This window comes from Rhinopithecus roxellana, chromosome 8, assembly GCF_007565055.1.
Source record: "Rhinopithecus roxellana isolate Shanxi Qingling chromosome 8, ASM756505v1, whole genome shotgun sequence".
NCBI lineage: Eukaryota > Metazoa > Chordata > Mammalia > Primates > Cercopithecidae > Rhinopithecus > Rhinopithecus roxellana.
The window spans coordinates 20368256-20392820 of record NC_044556.1 but is presented as its reverse complement, the minus strand read 5'-3'; the positions used below and the strand labels follow the sequence as shown (position 1 = coordinate 20392820).

The window sequence follows — 24565 nt, the reverse complement described above, 5'->3', positions numbered from 1 at the left end:
TGTGGTATCAGGAATAATGTGGGAGGTCGGATTGAAGTCCAGGCCAGAAACAATCGTAATTGTGGGAGACTCAACACAGAGTGGGTATAGCTGAAGGAGCCAGGGAGCAGAAAGTATATGTGTCAGATGGGAGGAAGAAAATAGATTTTGGAAGTTATGACAACTGTAGAGAGTGAGTTGAGCACGGTTTGTGATTTTTAGGGCCTCTAAAAGTATTAAAGCAGCGGCAGCCACTGCACGCAGACATGAGAGCTAGGCTAAAACAGTAAGGTCAAGTTTGGACAGAAAGGCTGCATGATGCAGTCCTGGCTCTTGTGTAAGAATTCTGACCACACTAACCATGCCTAGGAAGGAAAGGAGTTGTTTTGTAGAAGGGATTGGGGTTTGGGAGATAAGCCGGACATGATCAGCGGAGAGAGCACATGTGTTTTTTTGAGAATTATGCCGAGATAGGTAACAGATGAGGAAGAAATTTGGGCTTGACTGAAGTCATGGGGGCTGTCTGTGAAGCCTTGCGGCAGTACAGCCCAGGTAATTTGCTGAGCCTGATGGGTGTCACGGTCAGTCCAAGTGGAAGCGAAGAGAGGCTGGGATGAAGGGTGCAAAGGAATATAAAGAAAGCGTGTTTGAGATCCAGAACAGAATACTGGGTTGTGGAGGGAAGTATTGAGGATAGGAGAATATATGGGTTTGGCACTATGGGGTGGAGAGGCAAGACAATTTGGTTGATAAGGTGCAGATCCTGAACTAACCTGTAAGGCTTGTCTGGGTCTAGGACAGGTAAAATGGGGGAATTGTAAGAAGAGTTTATAGGCTTTAAAAGGCCGTGCTCTAACAGTTGAGTGATAACAGTCTTTAATTCTTTCAAAGCGTACTGTGGGATGGGATATTGGCATTGAGCGGGGTAAGGGTGATGAGGTTTTAATGGGATGGTAAGGGGTGCATGATCAGTCGCCAAGGAGGGAGTAGAGGCATCCTATACTTGTGGGTTACGGTGGGGGGGGTACGAGAGGAGGATGCAAAGGAGGCTTTGAACTGGGGAAAACAGCATCACTGAGGTGTGGCTGTAGTCCAGGAACAGTCAGGGAAGCAGATAATTTAAAATGTCTCGACCTAATAAGGGAGCTGGGCAGGTGGGGATAACTAAAAAGGAGTGCATAAAAAAATGTTGTCTAAGTTGGCACCAGAGTTGGGGAGTTTTAAGAGGTTTAGAAACCTGGCCGTCAATACCCACAACAGTTATGGAGGCAAAGGAAACAGGCCTTTGAAAAGAAGGTAATGTGGAGTGGGTAGCCTCCGTATTGATTAAGAAGGGGATGGACTTACCCTCCACTGTGAGAGTTACCTAAAGTGTCTGTGATGGTCCAGGAGGCTTCCGAGGTGATTGGGCAGCGTCAGTCTTTAGCCGCTAAGCCAAGAAGATCTGGGAAGGAGTCAGAGAGCCTTGGGCCAGAGTTCTAGGGGCTCTGGGAGTGGCTCCCAGGCGAGTCGAACACTCCAATTTTCTGTGGGTTCCCATAGATGAGACACGGCTTAGGAGGAATCCTGGGCTGCAGACATTCCTTGGCCCAGTGGCCAGATTTCCAGCACTTGTAGCAAGCTTCTGGGGGAGGCGGTCCTGGAGGAATGACTGGCTGCTGCAGTTCAGGCATTTGGAAGTTCTTGTGTGCTGGAGATGTGGCTGGGGTTTGTCTCAGAGTGGAGGCAAGGAATTGCAACTCAGAAATACGTTGCTACTTGGCTGCCTTTATTATTATACACCTTGAAGGCGAGGTTAATTAAGTCCTGTTGTGGGGTTCGAGGGCTGGAATCTAATTTTTGGAGTTTTATTTAATGTCGGGAATGGATTGGATAATAAAATGTATATTGAGAATAAGACGGCCTTTTGACATTTTAGGGTCTAGGGCTGTAAAGCATCTCAGGGTTGCTGCCAAACAAGCCGTGAACTGGGCTGGGTTTTTCATATTTGATGAAAAAGAGCCTAAACGCTAACTGATTTGGGAGAGGTCGGATAAAGAAAAAGGAACATTAACCTTGACTATGTCTTTAGCTCTAGTCACCTTTTTAAGAGGAAATTGCTGGGCAGGTGGGGAGGGCTAGTCGTGGAACAAAACTAAGCCAGACCGGGTGTGAGGAGGGGAGGTGATAAAAGGATTATGGGTGGGGAGCGGAGGCTGAGGAAAAATTGGGACCTAGCTCGGCCTGGTGAGGAGAGGTCAGATGGGTCTGTAGAAAAGGAAGATTAGAAAGACTCAGCGATGCTTGGGGTTGGGACTGAGGGAAGAGGCGGGAGGGAAAGAAGGGAGATTTGGGACGAGTTGCATTGGGAGCAGAGACTAGGGAGGGACTGATGTGTGAAAGAATGCCTGGATGTCAGACACCTCAGACTGTTTGCCCATTTTACGACAAGAATTATATAGATCTTGTAGGATGGAAAAATTGAAAGTGCCGTTTTCTTGCTATTTGGAACCACTGTCGAGTTTGTATCGGGGTCAGGTGGCATTGTAGAAGAAAATAAGGTGTTTAGGTTTAGGTCAGGTGTGAGTTGAAGAGGTTTTAAGTTCTTGAGAACACTGGCTAAAGGAGAAGAAGGAGGAATGGAGGGTGGAATGTTGCCCATAGTGAAGGAGGCAAGCCCAGAGAAAAGAGAGTAGAGACATGGAGAGAAGGAGTGGGGGGGGCGGTGCTTGCCCCCCAGAAAAGTGGAGAAGGGGTAGAGACACGAAGAGGTCGGGGGGTTCTTGCCCTCCAGAAAAGCGGAGAAGGGGTAGAGACACAGAGATAAGGGGTCGGAGGGTTCTTGACACCCAGAAAAGCAGAGAAGGGGTGGAGACACGGAGAGAAGGGGTCGGGGAGTTCTTGCCCCCCAGAAAAGCGGAGAAGGGGTAGAGACATGGAGAGAAGGGGTCGGGGGGTTCTTGCCCCCCAGAAAAGCAGTACTTGCTGCTAAGGGTGAAGGACCAAGGCAGGCGTCCCTGTGTGGTCAGACATCTCTGAAATGTGGGTGAATAATCAGGCAGCCATTCCCGCGTGAGTAAACACCAAGGGAAGGCTGTCTTCCCGAGTCCGTGGCCAGTGCCTGAGTTTTGGGTCCACAGATAAAACGCGTCTCCTCTATCTCTACCAGAAATGGAAAGGAACTGAAATTAAGAGAAGGAAAAGATGGAAGTGTGGTGCCAAGACTGAAAGGAGAAAGAGGTTGAGGGATAGTGAGAGAGGTTGGAGAAGAGAGTAAAAAGAGGCCGCTTACCGGATTTAAAATTGGTGAGCTGTTCCTTGGGCTGGTCTGTCTGAGGACCTGAGGTTGTAGGTGGATCTTTCTCACAGAGCAAAGAGCAGGAGGACAGGAGATTGATCTCCCGAAGGAGGTCCCCCGATCCGAGTCATGGCACCAAAACGTCACTGGCATCCGTGTGAAGAGACCACCAAACAGGCTTTGTGTGAGCAATAAAGCTTTTTAATCACCTGGGTGCAGGCGGGCTGAGTTCAAAAAGTGTCAGCGAAGGGAGATAGGGGTGGGGCCGTTTTATAGGATTTGGGTAGGTAGAAGAAAAAACTACAGTCAAAGGGGGTGCTCTGGCAGGCAGGGGTGGGGGTCACAAGGTGCTCAGTGGGGGAGCTTTTGAGGCAGGATGTGCCAGGAAAAGGAATTTCACAAGGCAACGTCATCAGTTCAGGCAGGAACAGGCCGTTTTCACTTCTTCTGTGGTGGAATGTCATCAGTTAAGGCAGGAACCAGCCATCTGGATGTGTACATGCAGGTCACGGGATATGATGGCTTAGCTTTGGCTCAGAGGCCTGACAGTTGATACTTTTGAAAATCAGTGGTTTTGATAATGAATGTGAATTAGTAATTATAAAGATAAACTTCCACTTGTGTGGTAAGCATTCTGAAATATCTTTGAACATAGAAGCCACTTGTATGTAGGAGAGAAAGTTAATGAAGTCGTATTCCTTCTTTTTATATAAATTACAATGATTATATTTAGAGACTCCAAGGAACTTTAAAAGGTACACGAGCATTGGCTGGATTTCTTTATGAATAAGGAAAAATTATCTGTGGAAGTTAAGTACCTGTATTCAGCAAATTAACTCTCTTTTTGGAAATAGAGGCACTATTTAAATCTTGGGAAACATCAACTTGCCTGATAAAAAGTAAAGACCCTGTTGCCTTTCCTCAGTGAACATATTAAAAACTATCTATTTAAAAATGTTGGTATCTGTCAGCAGCCAACCCTGGAAAGTCTATGGTGAAATGTCATAGGCCTCACTTGTCAGTCATCTTCCTGTTTCAGAGACAATTCTGAGCTCTTCCAAGATAGGAAAGCACACTGCGAGAGTCCTATAGATGGCAGTGTTTGCTTTACTCTGAAAATGTCTTTCCAGGTCATCATCAAGAATATGGGCTGGAATCTCATTGGTCCTGTTGTTCGATGCCTTTTGTGTAAAGATAAAGAGGATGCTAAAAGAAAAGTTTATTTTTTGATCTTTGATTTATTAGTAAAGGTAAGTTAACAAGGTTCTCTTTGTCATAACACACAGCAGTATTTTATAGTTCCCTTTAATGTTTATTGCCTTTAAACTCTACTAGCCTGAAAGTACATGCAGAAAGGAACTTGTTGGAGAAAAGACTCAGTCTTATTGATTGGATAGGCAGTTCCATTTCAGGATTTCCCAAATTCTCTGGATGAAAGAATTTTCTAACCTCATATTAACTTCATATCAGACCCATTGATTCAGCACCTCCAGGGAGAGACCTGGGAAGCTATATTTTAACAAGTAACTTTTTGTATAGATGTGGAATACAAGGTTTAGAGAGGTAGTTCAAGGTCACATTTATCTTTTGGCAACATTAGAACTAGAATTAAAATCTCAGTCCTCTTCCTTTGTGGTATGTTCCCTAAAAGAAAATCGAAAGCCTAGAATACAAGTGATTAAAATGAAAGTAGGAATAGGGGTAGAACATAGATCAGTTGTGACTAACAACCTTAGAAAGAGACCCTTGGTAAAAGGCTAGTAGAGTTTAAAGGCAATATTTGATGGCTAAGAAAGAAAAATTCTGAGAAAAAGGATGTTATAAGAAACTGCTTAGTGATCAGTGTAAATATACCCAAGTATATATTTGGAAGGAGAGCTCCGTCTGTATGAGTTATTGACTAAGGGAGCTGGGAGCTTTTAAAAAAAAGCCAGTCAAGTGAGATGATAAGATATTGCCAGTCAGAAAGCAATGCGAAGTTTCACCTGTTCAAAAAATACAGCAGCGATTCCGGACTAGTCTAAATAGGCTTGTAGCGTGGGATTGAAAGGTCCCACCTGCTGGAGCCCCTGGGAATTTATTAAGGCAATTTCAGAGTAGACAGGTGAAGCGCAAAGGAAACCTGAGCTTAAAGATCCATTGACTTCTTGCTGCTTTTTAGTTTTATAGTTACTTCTTGACCATCACAGATTCTGTGTTTTGCTAGTGCGTATTTTTTTTAACAATTGTGTAAATTTTAATGTTAAGCAAAAACATAATTGTATAATATTTTTTGTCAATATATGTCTTCTTTAAAATAGTAATAATGTGGCTTTAAATACAACTTGTATTAAACAGGTTCAATTGTGAATATTTTTATAGTTATGCAGTCCAAAGGAATTATTGTTGGGTTTGCTTGAACTGATTGAAGAGCCCTCTGGAAAACAGATATCCCAAAGTATTCTTCTTTTGCTTCGGCCATTACAAACAGGTAATGAGAATTTTAATATCAGAGTACTTCTTGTTGTATCTTTAAGTGCCTTGATGGTTACCCCAAAATGTCAGTACTACACCAAAGTTTACAGCTAATTAGTGAGTACTCTGCTTAAACGAATAATAGCAATGCCAATGTGAATTCTGCTGCTCATGGAAAGATTATAGTATCTGGCCAGAGTGGGTACCCAGTAAATATTCTGTTGAATGTCATACTATTTTTCATGTGCTATATTGAAACCTATACCTTTTTGCCTAACCTTCCTATCTGCTGCTTAAATCTAGAATTTTCTCCCAAAACATATTTCAAGGATTACCTCTGTGGTGTCTGCATTACTAAATCTGATAGCATTATGGTAGTCCAGAAGAGTATCAGGCAGGGCATTGCTCAACCTCTGCTTTGGGAGGTGGCTTGGGCATAGCAAAGGTACTGCTGAAGAATGCAACGAGGAGATATGGGATGATAAGGTTCCATGGCTGAGTGCAGTAACAATATTGGTAGGTAATGGGTCTTGGCAACCGAGGCAGACAGTATCCATGGGAAGAGGTTATTTTTCATTTTAGGAAATTCATTTATCGCACAATCTGATAGAGGGACCTGAAATCAGAAATTATATTTGTTTTAAATATGAATGCCTACCAGCTGCATACCACCTATAATATTCTGTCTTCTAGGGGAAAAAAATCTAATAATACCACCTCCTGTTTGTATAGTGCTTTACAGTTTACAATACACTCTCATATTTTGTGTTTATAACACCAAAAAACATGGAAAGAACATGTTTCTGTCTTAAGTACATAGCCTGTTACACATAGTCTGTTATAAACATAACCTAAACAACATTTCATGGCAAGATGCTGTGTTATTTTATGCACAACTAAGAATAAAAAACACTGCCAGTTAGACTGTGATGTGTCATCTTGATTTCAAGAGCTGTTAAAATATGGGAGGAGGAGGTGTCTTGTAATTCCACATTTGCCGAATTTCTTGTCCCATGTTTAGCATACTTGATGAGCGACAACTTGATCTCTGTTCTAGTGATTCAGAAACTTCATAACAAGGCATATTCAGTTGGATTAGCATTGTCTACCCTTTGGAATCAGCTATCTCTTCTTCCTGTTCCATACTCAAAAGAACAAATACAAATGGATGACTATGGCCTTTGTCAGTGTTGCAAGGCCTTAATAGAGTTCACTAAGCCTTTTGTGGAAGAAGTCATTGATAACAAAGAAAACTCACTGGAAAATGAAAAGTTAAAGGATGAATTACTAAAATTGTAAGTATAATTTTAAGAACATCTCACAATGGACTTAAGTAATTGATAGTTCAATTTTCTTCACCTTGTTTGACATGTAAATAGAAATCTAGTTTGAGATTTTGAATTTTAGAAGAATGTGGGTTTCAACTGATACAGCATGGGAACTTGAGACATTTATATTTAAAAAAATTATAGGCCAGGTGTAGTGGCTTACACATGTAACCCCATCACTTTGGGAGACTGACATGAGAGGATTGTTTGGGGCCAGGAGTTTGAGACCAGCCTTAGGCAACATAGCGATACCCCCATCTCTACAAAAAAAAATTTAAAAATTAGCTGGATACATCTAATATACCATATACCTGTAGTGCTACTACTTGGGAGGCTGAGGCTAGAGGATGGGTTGAATCCAGGAATGTGAGGCTGCAGTGAATGATGATCGGCTACTGTACTCCAGCCTGGGCAACAGAGCAAGACCCTGTCTTTAAAAAACTAATAATTATAAAACCAAAATCCATTCATTTACTTTATATTCTTTGTATTGCCTTTATTCATCATAGTAAGTGAATAATGAAAGCGGGAGAAATAGATACATGTAGCTCAGGGTGAGTGTGGGAAATAGATATGTGTAACTCTGTGGAGAAATTGTGTTTTACTCTTTCAAAGAAAGCAGCAGAAGGACCACCAGACAGAACATCCAGCTTGACCACAAAAATAGTAGTAGAGTATCCACCCAACAGCATTCCCTCCATGGGTGCTATAGACTAAACATGTACTGTTCAATATGGCTGGAGCATGTGACATATGGCTGGTCAAAATTCAGATGTACTTTAAGTATAAAATATCCCCTGGATTTTGAAGACTTGTTATTAAAAAACACACACACACACACACACACACAGTAAAATACCTCAATAATTTTTATATTGATAACATGTTGAAATGACAATATTTCAGATATATTGGGTTAAGATAAATTATTAAAATCATCTCTCCCATTCTTAACTACTTTTTTCATATGTCTACTAAAAGATCTTATATATGGGGCTCTGTTATATTTCTATTGGACAATGATAGACTAGATTATTGAATTACATGGACCAGTAAGTTTTAAATTTTGGCTACTTGGAGGCTGAGGCAGAAGGATCACTTGAAGCCAGGAGTTCAAGACCAGCTTGGGCAGCACAGCAAGACCTCGTCTCTAAAAAATAGAATATAAAACAATATTTTAATTTTGGAGACATACTATTTTTAGCTTTCTACTTGTCAGGACATTTTTAAAAAATTAACAGCCAGACCTGGTGGCTCACGCCTGTAATCCTAACACTTTGGGAGGCCAAGGTGGGAGGTTGCTTGAGCTCAGGAGTTTGAGACCAGCCTGGGCAACATAGTGAGACCCTGTCTCTACAAAAAATAAAAAAGTTAGCTGGGCACAGTGTTGTGTGCCTGTAGTCCAAGCTACTTGGGAGGCTGTGGCAGGAGGATCCTTTGGGCCCAGGAGTTTGAGGTTACAGTACGCTATTATTGTGCCACTGCATTCCAGCCTGGGTGACAGAGACCCTGTCTCAAAAAAAAGTTTTTTACCATTTATAAAATCCATTATTTCATAAAAGGAAAGGTATTTTAACTAAAGAAATAGGAAAGGCTTAATCACAGAATAAAGTTCCGTTTTCTAAATAAAACAAATAGAGCTGTGTGAAAAAATGTATTTCCTGATTTTTTCTTTGAACTAATGAAGACAACGTCATAGACTAGCACCAGCCCTCAAACATTCAGAATTCAGTGGGATAGTTCAGATGTAGAAGTCAGTCTTAGCAGGTTGAGTCTCCCAAGGTGTTCTCATGTTCTCCCCATTACTAGTACGAACGAGTTACATCAACAGTTTTATAGAACATTAAGTTATTGATGCTTGTGCTGATATATACTTGTGCTGATATAACAGAATACCTAAGACTGGGTGATTTATAATGAACGAAATTCATTGGTTCACAGTTCTGGAGGCTGGGAAGTCTACAGTTAAGGCGCTGGCATCTGGCAAGGGCCTTCTAGCTGTGTCATCATGTGGCCTGAAGGTAAAAGGGCAAAAGGCAAAAGTGGGCTGAACTTGCCCTTTTACAAGAGCATTAATCTCATGCATGAGAGTGGAGCCCCCTTGGCCTAATTCCCACCTCTTTATTGCAGTTAAATTTCAACATGAGTTTTGGAGAGGAGAGTCATTCAAACCAGAGCAGTGCTTATGTTATTTTTCAAGTAAAATTAACTTAGATTTGAAGAACTAGGGATTTTATACTTGGAAGTGTTGATTTCATAGTTACCTATTTCTTATGCCTTAGTTGTTTCAAAAGCTTGAAATGCCCTTTGCTGACAGCACAATTCCTTGAACAGTCTGAAGAAGGTGGAAATGATCCTTTCAGGTATTTTGCATCAGAAATAATAGTAAGTACAGCTAATTTAATCTGCTATAATCTCAAATGTTATCCCACTATATTCTCAATACTGCACATGTAAATGGATACATTCATTAATAAAGAAATATGTATTTTTTGTAGAACACATAAACAAAAGATGGAAAATAAAACAGCAATAATTTTATTATCCAAAGATAAATATTGATATCCTCCAGGCTTTTTTCTTGTATACTTATTTATAATAATACATACATATAAAATTTTCAAAGATTATATATGTACTCTTATAATCTGCGTTTTTCCTCTTCAACAGTATATTATGAATATTTTTCCATTGGCTTAATAGCGTCCTATGGTATGGACTTAGTATAATGTATTTCACCTATGCCATATAGTTCAACATTTGGATTGTTACTAATTTTTCATTATTGTAGGACAACTCCAACTTTCTTTTTTTAACCATTAAGTCTATTATAAGTAACCTAGTAACTAAATTTTTGCATACTTTTTTTTTTTTTTTTTTTTTTGAGACGGAGTCTCGCTCTGTCGCCCGGGCTGGAGTGCAGTGGCCGGATCTCAGCTCACTGCAAGCTCCGCCTCCCGGGTTCACGCCATTCTCCTGCCTCAGCCTCCCGAGTAGCTGGGACTACAGGCGCCCGCCACCTCGCCTGGCTAGTTTTTTGTATTTTTTAGTAGAGACGGGGTTTCACCGTGTTAGCTAGGATGGTCTCGATCTCCTGACCTCGTGATCCGCCCGTCTCGGCCTCCCAAAGTGCTGGGATTACAGGCTTGAGCCACTGCGCCCAGCCAATTTTTGCATACTTTTAAAATTATTTCCTTAAATTCCTAGAGTGGAAGTTCCATGCCCCATGATAAATATTTTCAAAATAGCTCCATATATAAGTAAATTTTATTTTAAAAGCAATTTGGCTGTATGCATCAATAGTATTTTAAAATGTACCCAGATTCTGTATTAGAGAAATAATCTGAAATATTAAAAAATGTATTTTAAGTTGATGTTTATGAATTTCAAAAGAGCAGTCCATGTGGCTGTGTAGTTTTCTTTAGCCATGTTCAGCTACATGAGTGCAGGTACAGCATAGGAGTAACATTTGGTTTAATTAGGGTGAGGTTTTGAGAACCTCGCCCCTCTTGTAGAGAGCAAGAGGGGGGCAAGGGATTAAGCATGTATGTAAGGTGATTTTTTTTTTTTCAGTTATATAAGTTCTAGGTTACATGTGCACAATGTGCAGGTTTGTTACGTAGGTATACATGTGCCATGTTTGTTTGCTGTACCCATCAACTCATCATTTACATTAGGTATTTCTCCTAATGCTATCCCTCCCCCAGGCCCCCCTGTCCCGACTGGCCCTGGTGTGTGATGTTCCCCACCCTGTGTCCATGTGTTCTTTCCTACCTATGAGTAAGAACATGCCGTGTTTGGTTTTCTGTTTTTGTGATAGTTTGCTTAGAATGATGGTTTCCAGCTTCATCCATGTCCCTGCAAAGGACATGAACTCATCCTTTTTTATGGCTGCATAGTGTTTCATTGTGTATATGTGCCACATTTTCTTAATCCAGTCTATCATTGATAGACATTTGGGTTGGTTTGAAGTCTTTGCTGTTGTGAATAGTGCCACAAGAAACACATGTGCATGTGTCTTTATCGTGGAATGATTTATAATCCTTTGGGTATATGCCCAGTAATGGGATCGCTGGGTCAAATGGTATTTCTAGTTCTAGATCCTTGAGGAATCACCACACTGTCTTCCACAATGGTTGAACTAATTTACACTCCCACCAACAGTGTAAAAGCATTCCCATTTCTCCACATCCTCTCCAGCACCTGTTGTTTCCTGACTTTTTAACGATTGCCATTTTAACTGGCATGAGATGGTATCTCATTGTGGTTTTCATTTGCGTTTTTCCAATGACCAGTGATGATGAGCATTTTTTTATGTCTGTTGGCTGCATAAATATCTTCTTTTGAAAAGTGTCTGTTCATATCCTTTGCCAACTTTTTGATGGGGCTGTTGTTTTTTTCTTATAAATTTAAGTTTCTTGTAGATTCTGGATATTAGCCCTTTGTCAGATGGATAGATTGCACAAATTTTCTCCCATTTTGTGCGTTGCCTGTTCACTCTGATGATAGTTTATTTTGCTGTGCAGAAGCTCTTTAGTTTAATTAGATACCATTTGTCTATTTTGGCTTTTGTTGCCATTGCTTTTGGTGTTTTAGTCATGAAGTCTTTGCCCATGCCTATGTTCTGAATGGTATTGCCTAGGTTTTCTTCTAGAGTTTTTATGGTGTTAGGTCTTACATTTAAGTCTTTAATCCATCTTGAGTTAATTTTTGTATAAGGTGTAAGGAAGGCATCCAGTTTCAGCTTTCTACATATGGCTAACCAGTTTTCCCAGCACCGTTTATTAAATAGGGAATCCTTTCTACATTGCTTGTTTTTGTCAGATTTGTCAAAGATCAGGTGGTTGTAGATGTGTAGTGTTATTTCAGAGGCCTCTGTTCTGTTTCGTTGGTCTGTGTATCTGTTTTGGTACCAGTACCATACTGTTTTGGTTACTGTAGCCTTGTAGTATAGTTTGAAGTCAGGTAGCATGATGCCTCCAGCTTTGTTCTTTTTGCTTAGGATTGTCTTGGCTATATGGGCTCTTTTTTGGTTCCGTATGAACTTTAAAGTAGTTTTTTCCAATTCTGTGAAGAAGGTCAGTGGTAGCTTGATGGGGATAGCATTGAATCTGTAAATTACTTTGGGCAGTAGGGCCATTTTCACAATACTGATTCTTCCTATCCATGAGCATGGAATGTTCTTCCATTTGTGTCTTCTGTTATTTCGTTGAGCAGTGGTTTGTAGTTCTCCTTGAAGAGGTCCTTCACATCTCTGGTATGTTGGATTCCTAGCTATTTTATTCTCTTTGTAGCAATTGTGAATGGGAGTTCACTCATGATTTGACTCTCTGTTTGTCTATTATTGGTGTATAGGAACACTTGTGATTTTTGCACATTGATTTTGTATTCTGAGACTTTGCTGAAGTTGCTTATCAGCTTAAGGAGATTTTGGTCTGAGACAATGGGGTTTTCTAAATATACAATCATGTCATCTGCAAACAGAGACAATTTGACTTCCTCTTTTCCTAATCAAATACCTTTATTGCTTTCTCTTGCCTGATTGCCCTAGCCGGAACTTCCAACACTTTGTTGAACAGGAGTGGTGAGAGAGGGCATCCTTGTCTTGTGCTGGTTTTCACAGGGAATGCTTCCAATTTTTTGCCCATTCAGGCTGTGGGTTTGTCATAAAATCTCTTATTATTTTGAGATACATTCCATCAATACCTAGTTTATTGAGAGTTTTTAGCATGAAGGACTGTTGAATTTTGTCAAAGGCCTTTTCTGCATCTATTGAGATAATCATGTGGGTTTTTGTCATTGGTTCTGTTTATGTGGTGGATTACATTTATTGATTTGCATATGTTGAACCAGCCTTGCATCCCAGGGATGAAGCTTACTTTATTGTGGCGGATGAGATTTTTGATGTGCTGCTGGATTTGGTATTTTATTGAGGACTTTCGCATCGATGTTCATCAGGGATATTGCCCTAAAATTCTCTTTTTTTGTTGTGTCTCTACCAGGCTTTGGTATCAGGATGATCCTAGCCTCATAAAATGAGTTAGGGAGGATTCCCTCTTTTTTTATTGATTGGAATAGTTTCAGAAGGAATGATACCATCTCCTTTTTGTACCTGTGGTAGAATTCAGCTGTGAATCTGTCTGGTCCTGGACTTTTTTTGGTTGGTAGGCTATTAATTATTGCCTCGATTTCAGAACCTGTTATTGGTCTATTCAGAGATTCAACTTCTTTTTGATTTAGTCTTGGGAGGGTGTATGTGTCCAGGAATTTATCCATTTCTTCTAGATTTTCTAGTTTATTTGCATAGAGGTGTTTATACTATTCTCTGATGGTAGTTTGTATTTCTGTGGGGTCGGTGGTGATATTCCCTTTATCATTTTTTATTGTGTCTATTTGATTCTTCTTTCTTTTCTTCTTCATTAATCTTGCTAGAGGTCTATGTATTTTGCTGATCTTTTCAAAAAACCAGCTCCTGGATTCATTGATTTTTTTTTGAAGGGTTTTTTGTGTCTCTGTCTTCTTCAGTTCTACTCTCATCTTAGTTATTTCTTGCCTTCTGCTGGCTTTTGAATTTGTTTGCTCTTGCTTCTCTAGTTCTTTTCATTGTGATGTTAGGATGTCAATTTTAGCTCTTTCCTGCTTTCTCTTATGGTCATTTAGTGCTACAAATTTCCCTCTACACACTGCTTTAAAAGTGTCCCAGAGATTCTGAAACATGTCTTTGTTCTCATTGTTTTCAAAGAACATCTTTATTTCTGACCTCATTTCGTTATTTGCCCAGTAGTCATTCAGGAGCAGGTTGTTCAGTTTCCATGTAGTTGTGCTGTTTTGAGTGAGTTTATTAATCCTGAGTTCTAATTTGATTGCACTGTGGTCTGAGAGACAGTTTGTTGTGATTTCTGTTCTTTTACATTTGCTGAGTAGTATTTTACTCAATTATGTGGTGAGTTTTAGAGTAAGTGTGATATGGTGCTGAGAAGAATGTATATTCTGTTGATTTGGGGTGGAGGGTTCTGTAGATGTCTATTAGGTCCACTTGGTCCAGAGCTGAGTTCAAGTCCTGGATATCCTTGTTAACCTTCTATCTCATTGATCTGTGTAATATTGACAGTGGGGTGTTAAAATCTCCCATTATTATTGTGTGGGAGTCTAAGTCTCTTTGTAGGTCCCTAAGGACTTGCTTTATGAATCTGGGTGCTCCTGTATTATGTGCATATATATTTAGGATAGTTAGCTCTTGTTGAAGTTATCCCTTTACCATTATGTAATGGCCTTCTTTGTCTCTTTTGGTCTTTGTTGGTTTAAAGTCTGTTTTATCAGAGACTAAGATTGCAACCCTTGCTTTTTTTTGTTCATTTGTTTTCCATTTGCTTGGTAGATCTTCCTCCATCCTTTATTTTGAGTCTATGTGCATCTTTGCACGTGAGATGGGTCTCCTGAATACAGCAAACTGATGGGTCTTGACTCTATCCAATTTGCCAGTCTATATCTTTTATTGGGGCATTTAGCCCATTTACATTTAAGGTTAGTATTGTTATGATTGAATTTGATCCTGTCATTATGATGTTAGCTGGTTATTTGTCCCATTAATTGATGTGGTTTCTTCATAGCGTTGCTGGTCTTGACCATTTTTGTAGTGGCTGGTACTGGTCGATCCTATTCGTGTTTAGTGCTTCCTTCAGGAGCTCTTGTAAGGCAGGCCTGGTGGTGACAAAATCTCTAAGCATTTGCTTGTCTGTAAAGGATTTTATTTCTCCTTCACTTATGCATCTTAGTTTAGCTGGATATGAAATTCGGGGTTGAAAATTCTTTTCTTTAAGAATGGTGAATACTGGCCCCCACTCTCTTCTGACTTGTAGGGTTTCTGCCGAGAGATTCGCTTAGTGTGATGGGCTTCCCTTTGTGGGTAACCCAACCTTTCTCTCTGGCTGCCCTTAAAAGTTTTTCATTCACTTCCACCTTGGTGAATCTGACAATTATGTGTCTTGGGGTTGCTCTTCTCGAGGAGTATCTTTGTAGTGGTCTCTGTATTTTCTGAATTTGAATGTTGGCCTGCCTTGCTAGGTTATGGAAGTTCTCCTGGATAATACCCTGAAGAGTGTTTTCTAACTTTGTTCCATTCTCCCTGTTACTTTCCAGTACACCAGTCAAACGTAGATTTGGTCTTTTCACATAGTCCCATATTTCTTGGAGGCTTTGTTCGTTTCTTTTCACTCTTTTTTTCTCTGATCTTGTCTTCTCACTTTATTTCATTAATTTGATCTTCAGTCACTGATACCCTTTCTTCCACTTGATCGAATCAGCTACTGAAGCTTGTGCATGCATCACGTAGTTCTCGTTCTGTGGTTTTCAGCTCCATCAGGTCATTTAAGGTCTTCTCTACACTGTTTATTCTAGTTAGCTATTCGTCTAACCTTTTTTCAAGGTTTTTAGCTTCCTTGTGACGGGTTAGAACATGCTTCTTTAGCTCGGAGAAGTTTGTTATTACTGACCTTCTGAAGCCTACTTCTGTCAACTCGTGAAACTCGTTCTCTGTCCAGCTTTGTTCCCTTATTGGCCAAGAGCTGCGATCCTTTGGAGAAGCAGAGGCACTCTGTTTTTTGGAAATTTCAGGTTTTCTGCTCTGGTTTCTCCCCATCTTTGTGGTTTTATCTACCTTTGATCTTTGATGATGGTGACCTACAGATGGGGTTTTGGTGTAGGATGTCCTTTTTATTGATGATGATGCTGTTCCTTTCTGTTTGTTAGTTTTCCTTCTAACAGTCAGACCCCTCAGCTGCAGGTCTGTTGGAGTTTGCTAGAGGTCCACTCCAGACCCTGTTTGCCTGGGTATCACCAGTGGAGACTGCAGAACAGCAAATATTCCTGCCTGAACCCTCCTCTGGAAGCTTTGTCCCAGAGGGGCACCCGCCTGTTTGAGGTGTCTGTCGGCCCCCTACTGGAAGGTGTCTCCCAGTCAGGCTACTTGGGAGTCAGGGACCTACTTGATGAGGCAGTCTGTCCATTATCGGAGCTCGACTGCCATGCTGAGAGAACCACTGCTCTCTTCAGAGCTGTCAGACAGGGACGTTTAAGCCTGCAGAAGCTGTCTGCTACCTTTTGCCCTGTCCCCAGAGGTGGAACCTATAGAGGCAGTAGGCCTTGCTGAGTTGTGGTGGGCTGCACCCAGTTCATGCTTCCAGGCCTCTTTGTTTACACTATGAGATACTCAAGCCTCAGCCATGGCAGACGCCCCTTCCCCTGTCCAGCTGCAGCCTCACAGGTCAATCTCAGACTGCTGTGCTAGCAGTGAGCAAGGCTCCTTGGGTGTGGGATCCACCAAGCCAGGCACAGGAGGGTATCTCCTGGTCTGCCGGTTCCTAAGACTGTGGGAATAGCACAATATTTGGTCAGGAGTATACCGTTTCCCCAGATACAGTCTGTCACGGCTTCCCTTAGCTAGGAAAGGGAAATGCGCTGACCCCTCGTGCTTCCCAGGTGAGGCGATGCCCCACCCTGTTTCAATTTGCCCTCCGTGGGCTGCACCCACTGTCCAGCCAGTCCCAATGAGATGAACCAGGTACCTCAGTTGGAAATGCAGAAATCACCCATCTTCTGCATCGATCTCGCTGGGAGCTGCAGACCGGAGCTGTTTCTATTCAGCCATCTTGGAAGTGACTCTTTTTTTTTTTTTGAGACAGAGTCTCACTCTGTCACCCAGGCTGTGGTTCAATGGCACGATCTCAGTTCTCTGCAATCTCCCCCTCCTAGGTTCAAGCAATTCTCCTGCCTTAGCCTCCCAAGTAGCTGGGATTACAGGCACCCACCGCCACGCCTGGCTGATTTTTTGTATTTTTAGTAGAGATGGAGTTTCGCCATGTTGGCCAAGCTGGTCTCAAACTCCTGACCTCAGGTGATCCACCTGCCTCAGCCTCCCAAAGTCAGGAATTACAGGTGTGAGCCACTGCACCCTGCCACAAGGTGATTTTAATGTACAAAGTGACTTTAATGATGGACATAGAATTTAAGCTGGGTAAGGAGTAAAGCTGGGACATACTAAATGCAAGAGACAGTGAAAAGGTGATTGGATCATTAGGTTATAGAACCTGATGTGGATGACAAATGTTTGGAGTTAGGTTACTAAAACGAGTGAACTGAAAAAATAGGTGTAAAGAATAGGATGCTTGAAAATAGTGTTATGAAAAGATTATAGTTACTAGTATCAATGTCTGGGGTGTGAACATGAGAGGGTGTTCTAAAGGAGAGGGTAGAGGCCAAGGTCATTGGACTAGAGAAAATAGATTTCTGAGATTTCTTTGGTTGTACGTTTAAATCCCACAGAATTATAATGTTGGAAAGCCACGTGATGGGGTGACCTTGGGGTCTACTAACTGCAACAAGGAGGGGTAGAAATGGTAAAGTCATAAAAAATGAGTTTCAGAGTTGAGGGATTTTTAGAGAGGATGGGGAGTGAATGGTGTAGAAGCAGCAAGGAGAACAGATGTATTCCCAGGCTCAGTGGTACAATGGGTATAGATGAAAAATATAGCAGTCTTTTTCTTGGAAGTGACTCCTTTTATTTTTTGAGAGTCTCGCTCTGTCACCCAGGCTGTGGTTCAATGGCACGATCTCAGTTCTCTGCAATCTCCACCTCCTAGGTTCAAGCAATTCTCCTGCCTTAGCCTCCCAGTTGTTTTCAGATGAGAGCCAATTTTCATTTAGGAGAGATGGAAAAAGGGGTAATATGAAGGGATGCTAGAAGTTTATGGGAATAAATTCTGAAGATGAGAGATGACTTGGTGACTAATGTAATTAGGAATACATAATTTAATAAGGTTCATGCTGATGGTCACGATAATAGTGAAGAGGCTGTGAGAGATGAAGAAGGAGAGGTGAAGGGTTTTCTCTGGAGCACACGGAAGTCTGGGGGCTCTTCATTGTTGCCAGTGCTAGAGTACAGTATCATCTCCTGGAGGTGGTATAAGCACCATCACCTATGATGCGTATTTTGAGAAGACAACTATGAAAGTTGGAAACTATTAGAGGAAATCTGGTGATGCAGAAAAACCAAACTCAGTTTCTCCTACTATAGTCATAACAAGTTTCTGACACCAGATGTATGGAGTTCCCTTGCCCTGCCCCCTGCACTTCACGGCAAGCAAGCAAGCAGTTCTACAGTGGACACCAATTGGGTGTCCTCTAATTCAATTCCAACATTACCTACCTGGAGACAGTGTCAGATTTCACAGGTTGAGTGAGGACTGAATCCCTCAAGACTGCCCCGACTTCCAATGCCAGTCTCAAGCCCCAGGATGTTTTACCTGTGCTCTGACTGACTGGCTATAAATCAAGATTCCCGGGACCCCCTCCTTGGGTTTGATTAATTTGCTAGATTGGCTTACAGAACTCAGGGAACTGCTTACTTATATTTAGTGGTTTACTGTAAAGAATATTACCAAGGATACAGATGAAGAGATGCATAGGGCTAGGTATAGGGGAGGAGGTACCAAGTTTCCATACCCTTCCTAGATGCACCACCCTACTGGAAACTTCGTGTGTTCAGCTTCCAGAAGCTTTCTGAATCCGATCATTTTGGGTTTTTATGGAGGCTTCATTATGTAGGAATGATTGATTACCTCATTGACCACTGGTAATCAACTTAATCTTCAGCCCCTCTCCTTTACTGAGGTGGGATAGGGGTGGGGCTGTGGGACTGACAGGCACAGGGTTGGTTCCCTTGGCAACCAGCTCCCATCCTGAGGCTATCCAGGAGACCTAGCCATCAGTCAGCTCAACAGCATGAAGACACTTATCACTTTGGAGATTCCAAGGATTTTAGGAGTTATATCCCAGGAAGTGGGAACAAAGAACAAATATATATTTCACAGTATCACAGATGTTAAATCTGGGAATGATGTAATCAAACTGTGTTTAGGATTCATCACTTTAAAGGAAGATGACTAACGGGGATAAAATTGGAAGTAGGGAAGCCTTGGGAGTTAAGTAAGAAATGATGGGAGCCTGAGTATAGATGTGTGGATATAGTTTTTGTTTATTTCCTGTTTTTAATTGACTAAATTTATGGTACATTCTGTTATTAGGTTAAAGATGAAGAAAGGGCAGATTTGAGAACTTTATAGTAGGTAAACTGGCAAAATTTGGTCATTGAATTTTGAATAGAACATGGATAAGAGTTTTTGCTTGGATAACTGGGCAGATGAAGGTGCCAATACTTGAGATAGAGAATACAGAGCAAGAATCTGGGGGTCTTGAGCTTTTAAATAAAATGTATTATAAAAATTTTAAAACATTCAGAAAAGTACTAAAAATAATGTAGCACATGCCCATGTACCCATCACCCAGCTTCAATAATTATGAACATTTTGCCAGTTTTGTTTTATCTATCCTCCTTCTTTTCTTGCTGTGGTATAACAAGTCCTAAACATAATTCATCTGTAAGTCTTTAAGGATGCTTCCCTAATGATAAGGGCTTTTTTAAAAAAACAAATAACCACCATGTTATCATGACACCTAACAAGATTTCATTACCTTTTGTTAAAATTTTTTGAGACAGGGTTTTACTCCCATTGTCTAAGCTGAAGGAAGTGGCATGATCTCGGCTCACTGAAACCTCTGCCTCCCGGCTCAAGCAATTCTCCTGCCTCAGCCTCCCAGATAGCTGGGACTGCAGGCACACATAGTCCCACCTGGCCAATTTTTGTATTTTTGGTAGAGACGGGGTTTCACCATGTTACCCAGGCTGGTCTCGAACTCCTGGGCTCAAGCGATCTGGCTGCCTTTGGCTTCCCAAAGTGCTGGGATTACAGGCGACAGCCACTATTCCCGGCCTAACACCTAACAAGATTAACAATAATTTTTTAATATATATCTAATAACCAGAGAGAGAGTAGGTTTTTAAGGAATTTAAAATATAATATTGTAATATGTAAAATATATGTATATTTAATATAGAATTATATGTAAATGTGTATATATACTTTTTGAGTTAGGGTCTCGCTCTGTGGCCTAGGCTGGAGTGCAGTGGCACAACCATAGCTCACTGCAGCCTCAACCTCCCAGGCTCAAGTGATCCTTCCACCTCAGCCTCCTGAGTAACTGGGACTGCCCCAGCATGCCTGGCTAATTTAAAATTTTGTTTTGGGCCGGGCGCGGTGGCTCACCCCTGTAATCCCAGCTCTCAGGGAGGCAGAGGCAGGAGGATAGCTTGAGCCCAGGAGTTCGAGACCTGCCTGGGTAATACAGTGAGACCCCGTTCTCCACAAAAAGGAAAAAAAAAAAAAAAGACATAAAATTTTGTTTTGTAGAGGTGAAGTCTTACTATGCTGTACAGATTGGTCTTAAACTCCTGGGCTCAAGTGATCCTCCCACCTTGGCTTCCCAAAGTGCTGGAATTACAGATCTGAGCCACTGTACCTGGCCAGGAGATACTTTGAATAAGATGGGTTGAGATTACCTAAAGAGGTGACAAGAGAAAAGGGCTCAGGAGTGAACTCTAGAGAGTACTGGCACTTAAAATGAGCCCCAAAAAGAAGTCAGAAGTGGTAGAAATACACAGAAACTGATGTAGTAGAGTTTCAGAAGGAGAGAGGCGATCAGCACTGTTACATGCAACATAGAGGTACGCTGAAAAGCATCCATTGGATTTAGGAAGTAAGATGGCATTGTTAATCTTAGCAAGAAAAGTTTAAGTATAGTGCTGGAGACAGATCAGAATGGAGTTGATAGAAGAATGAATGACAGATGAGAAAAAGGAGATGACTAGTGTAAGCTATTCTTTGAAAGAGTTTAGATGAATAAGGAAGGAGGTAATAGCTAGAAGACATGAGCTAAGGGTAGGAAGGTAATGGAGATCGGAAGACTTAAGCATGTTTATAGCTGTTGGGGTGCAAACTGTTGTGGTGCAAACTGTTGAGAGAAAAATACAAGTGTTTATGAGATAACTGAAATAATGTGGCTTATGAGCAGATGGCTGGACATAGTATCAAGGACATAAGGAAGGTCCTAGATAGGAAGAACTAATGGGTATCAAGGTAAGAAAACATGTTGAGAAATTTGTAGCAGGAATGGGAACTTACAATTGAGAGGAATCAAACCCACTGGCCTCGGATTTCTAGGTGAAGGAGAGATGATGTCTTAATAATGAGGAGGTAAAAATGGGCATTGAGTAAAAGGGCTTAAGGAAACTGGTAAAGGTTTGGAATACTGAGCGGAAAGGAAAGAGATGGTGGAAGGCCATGGAAGCATGAGTCAGCAGTACTGAGCACTCAGTGGTGCTTGGAAACCACAACTGTAGTGGTAACAGTCTGTATTTTTTTATCCAGCAATACTCAGCTCCCTGTGTGTAGAAGTAGAGAAGGTAGATTGTAGTTATTTTTCCAAGGCTGGCGTTTTACTGGGTAGATAATGCTGAAGGAAATACAGGGTGCAGATAGTTCAACTGGTCAATAATCCATGATCCAGGTTGGATAGGTAAAGAAGGGGGGTTAGGAGGGGATGCCTAGGTAGGTCAAAATGAAGGAATCACAGGACTGGAGAAGTCAGAAGTAGAAAAGCAGATTGCTAGGAGAGAGAGGATGAGAGATTTTGGTCAGAAAATGGGATATTGGAGTTTAAAGTATCAAATACAGAATAGTTCCAGATGTTCAGAGATCCGGCATGGGATTAGGTACTAAAATGGATTAGAACTAAAGGTCACTAGAATTTAGAAATTGAGAACCATGAGAGTAGATGCAGTGACTTGCTGCTTGATTGAAAAATAATAATAATAATAAAGGACCATGAGACTAGCCTGTTATAGGGTTTATCTGCATGAACATTCAATTTTCCCAGGATCATAGCAGGAGTTGGGTAGAGAAAAAGAATATGAGAAGGTGCCAGAGTCTTCAGTGAATGTCAGGAAATTACCAGGAAGTCAGCATATGACAGAGAAAAGGACAATATGTTATCTGCATCAAAGGAAAATGTGCTTTTGTTGAAAAGTACAGAAAAAGCCAATACTACAATACTATGCTAAGCCCCTACCTGTACTCCCCAGCCAACAGGTGGTATAAAAGGTGTGAGAATGAGCATCTCCCACCAGAAATCAGACAGGTTTAGTTAAGGCAGTGAGGCAGAATAAGCATCCTATGAAGAGACTGAGGATGTAGGTGAGTGGTTCTAAAATCTCAGTAGAAGGAACATTGCAGGTAGAAAGAGCCAGCAGTAAGGATGCACAGAGCAGTCTAGAAGTAGAGGTGAGACCAGCTAGGAGATGAAATGAGGAGAAGTCTTCTGTTCTGTGCTGGAGAAGTACTGGTAAGTGTGGTGTGGTTGGGATTCCCTGGCCTCAGCCATCCTTACTTTGGTACAAGTTATTTTGGTACAGAACTACTGGAATGTCCCAAAGGCTGTAGTACAGGAACATTCCTGAAAGGACAAAAGCTGCCATGAATTTTGAGAAATTGTATGGTGGCAGGTACAGCCTGGGTCTGAGCAAGACTGCTGGATGGTGTGTGGGTAGATAGTGAAGGCCCAGATTTGGGAACAGATTGGACCTCAGATATCCAGAGCAGCACTGTAGAATCTAGTTGCATATAATGTTTTTAAAAGGGTATGTTAGGCTGGGCACAATAGCTCATGCCTGTAGGCCCAGGCCTTTGGGAGGCCAAGGTGGGCAGATCACTTAAGCCCAGGAGTTCAAGACCAGCCTGGGCTACATGGCGAAACCCCATCTCTATAAAAAAATTAAAAATAAAAATAAAATTTAAAAAAATAGTGGGCATGGTGGCATGTACCTGTAGTCCCAGCTACTCAGGAGACTGAGGAAGGTGGATTGCTTGAGACTGGGGTAGTCAAGGCTACAGTGAGCCATCATCATGCCTCTACACTCCAGCCTGAGTGACAGAGTGAGATCTTGTCACCAAAAAAAAAAAAAAAAAAAAAAAAAAAAAAAAAAAAAACAGGGCTACCTTACTCTGGAAGAAACACATGTAGCATTGGCTAAATAAAGAAATGAAGCTTCATGATTAAGGACATGTGGAATCAGAGTGCAATAAACTTTTTGTCTTGTAGCTATAACAAGAATGCATGGCTTTGAAAATCACTGCAGCAGTATATATTTAGCATCTGGTCGCTGAATAGCAGTCTCTTGTGACTGAGGATGATTTTCCATGGTTCCTTTTTGTATTCTGAAATGACTAATGGAACCATCTGGGATCAGCAGATTTTAACTCCCTGAAGGCTGGAAAAGACTTACTTGGCTTTATAATTCCCCACTAAGTCAGGCCCAGCGCCTTGCACTTAAGTGTTTATTGAATAAAAGAGTGACTTGTGTGGAAGTTATTCATTCTGCTTTAGCTGTTTTTGTCATTCATTCCCTTTTAACTCCTATATGGTAGTTTGTTGTGACTAACTTTCTTACGCTTTTTTTGTGGAGCTGCTCAATAATTATTTGACATAGGTATTATGCTGTTTTATGGCTCATCCAGTGTCACACAGCTAGTAAGTGGCAGAGCCAAAGCTCAAAATCAATTTCAGTGGATTCTGAAGGTCAGGTGCTTTGTGGTATACTAGAATTAATACCAGTATAAGAGGCATGGAGTGATCCTGTTTCCTGAGCATAAAGCTTTATTTAGCCCTGTGGTCCTACCCACTCATGCAAGGATGCTTCTCTTTCTCATCTGACATGAGAACCCAGATGACTTGAGAGATCAACAGTGTTTCCTCAATGCTGCCCTGCCCAGCGTTCCTGCAGCCCACTCTCTACAGGCAGACAGTGTCAGTGGAACATTGTTCCTGGAGTATTCTTCATTTTAGTTGCTTTACCCTTGCTTCATATATTTGTATGTCTCACATTTTAGATTGCTCTCAAATATCCCTGAAGCACTTTAAAAAAAAATTGTGGTAAAATATACATAAAATTCATTTTAAACTTTTTTTAAACTAAGATTCTGAATTAATTTAGAATACTTCTGATGTATAAAATGCTATGTAAAATACGATTTTGCTGTTGGCTTCTGTATCAGTTTTTCACTGCTATATAACAAATTCCTTTAAACTTAGCAGTTTAAAACAGCATGCCTTTGTTATCTCACAGTTTCTATGGATCAGGAGTCCAGCCACAGCTTAATTGGGTCCTCTGCTCAGGGTCTCATTGGGCTACAGGCCAGTTGTTGACTGGGCCTTTAGTCTTTATCAGAAGCTTAACTGGGAAAGATCCACTTCCAGGTTTCCGCTGTTGGCAGAATTTCCTCCAAGCTGTAGGACTGAGGTCCCCATTTTCTTGCTGGCTGTCAGCCAGGGACCGCATTTAGCTTCTAGGATCTGCCTGTAGTTGGTCCCTTGCCATGTAGTTCTGTCCATGAGCCTTCTCGTAACATGGCAGCTTAGTTCTTTAAAGCCAGCAAGGGAGAGTTTCTGACTCTCAGGGAAGGCCTGGACCCCCTTTAAAAATCTACCTGATTAAGTTAGGGCCACCCAGGATGGTTTCCTTTCAGAATAACTCAAAATCAACTGATTTGATTTGACCTTAATTACTTCTGTAGAAACC

At 41.3% G+C, this 24565-nt stretch overlaps 1 protein-coding gene across 3 annotated transcripts in view; it reads left to right on the top strand.

Annotated features, from left to right (window-relative positions):
* Positions 1-24565, top strand: part of GLMN (glomulin, FKBP associated protein) — a 60099-nt gene that overhangs the window by 9161 nt on the left and 26373 nt on the right. For all 3 annotated transcript variants that reach the window (XR_004058872.1, XM_030936492.1, XM_010370364.2), the window contains exons 4-7: positions 4387-4506; positions 5618-5726; positions 6768-7005; positions 9321-9423. Coding sequence is in view for 2 of the 3 variants with exons in the window: in XM_030936492.1 (XP_030792352.1) it covers positions 4387-4506; positions 5618-5726; positions 6768-7005; positions 9321-9423 (570 nt within the window). In the remaining variant the exon portion in view is untranslated. The remainder of the gene's footprint in view (positions 1-4386; positions 4507-5617; positions 5727-6767; positions 7006-9320; positions 9424-24565) is intronic.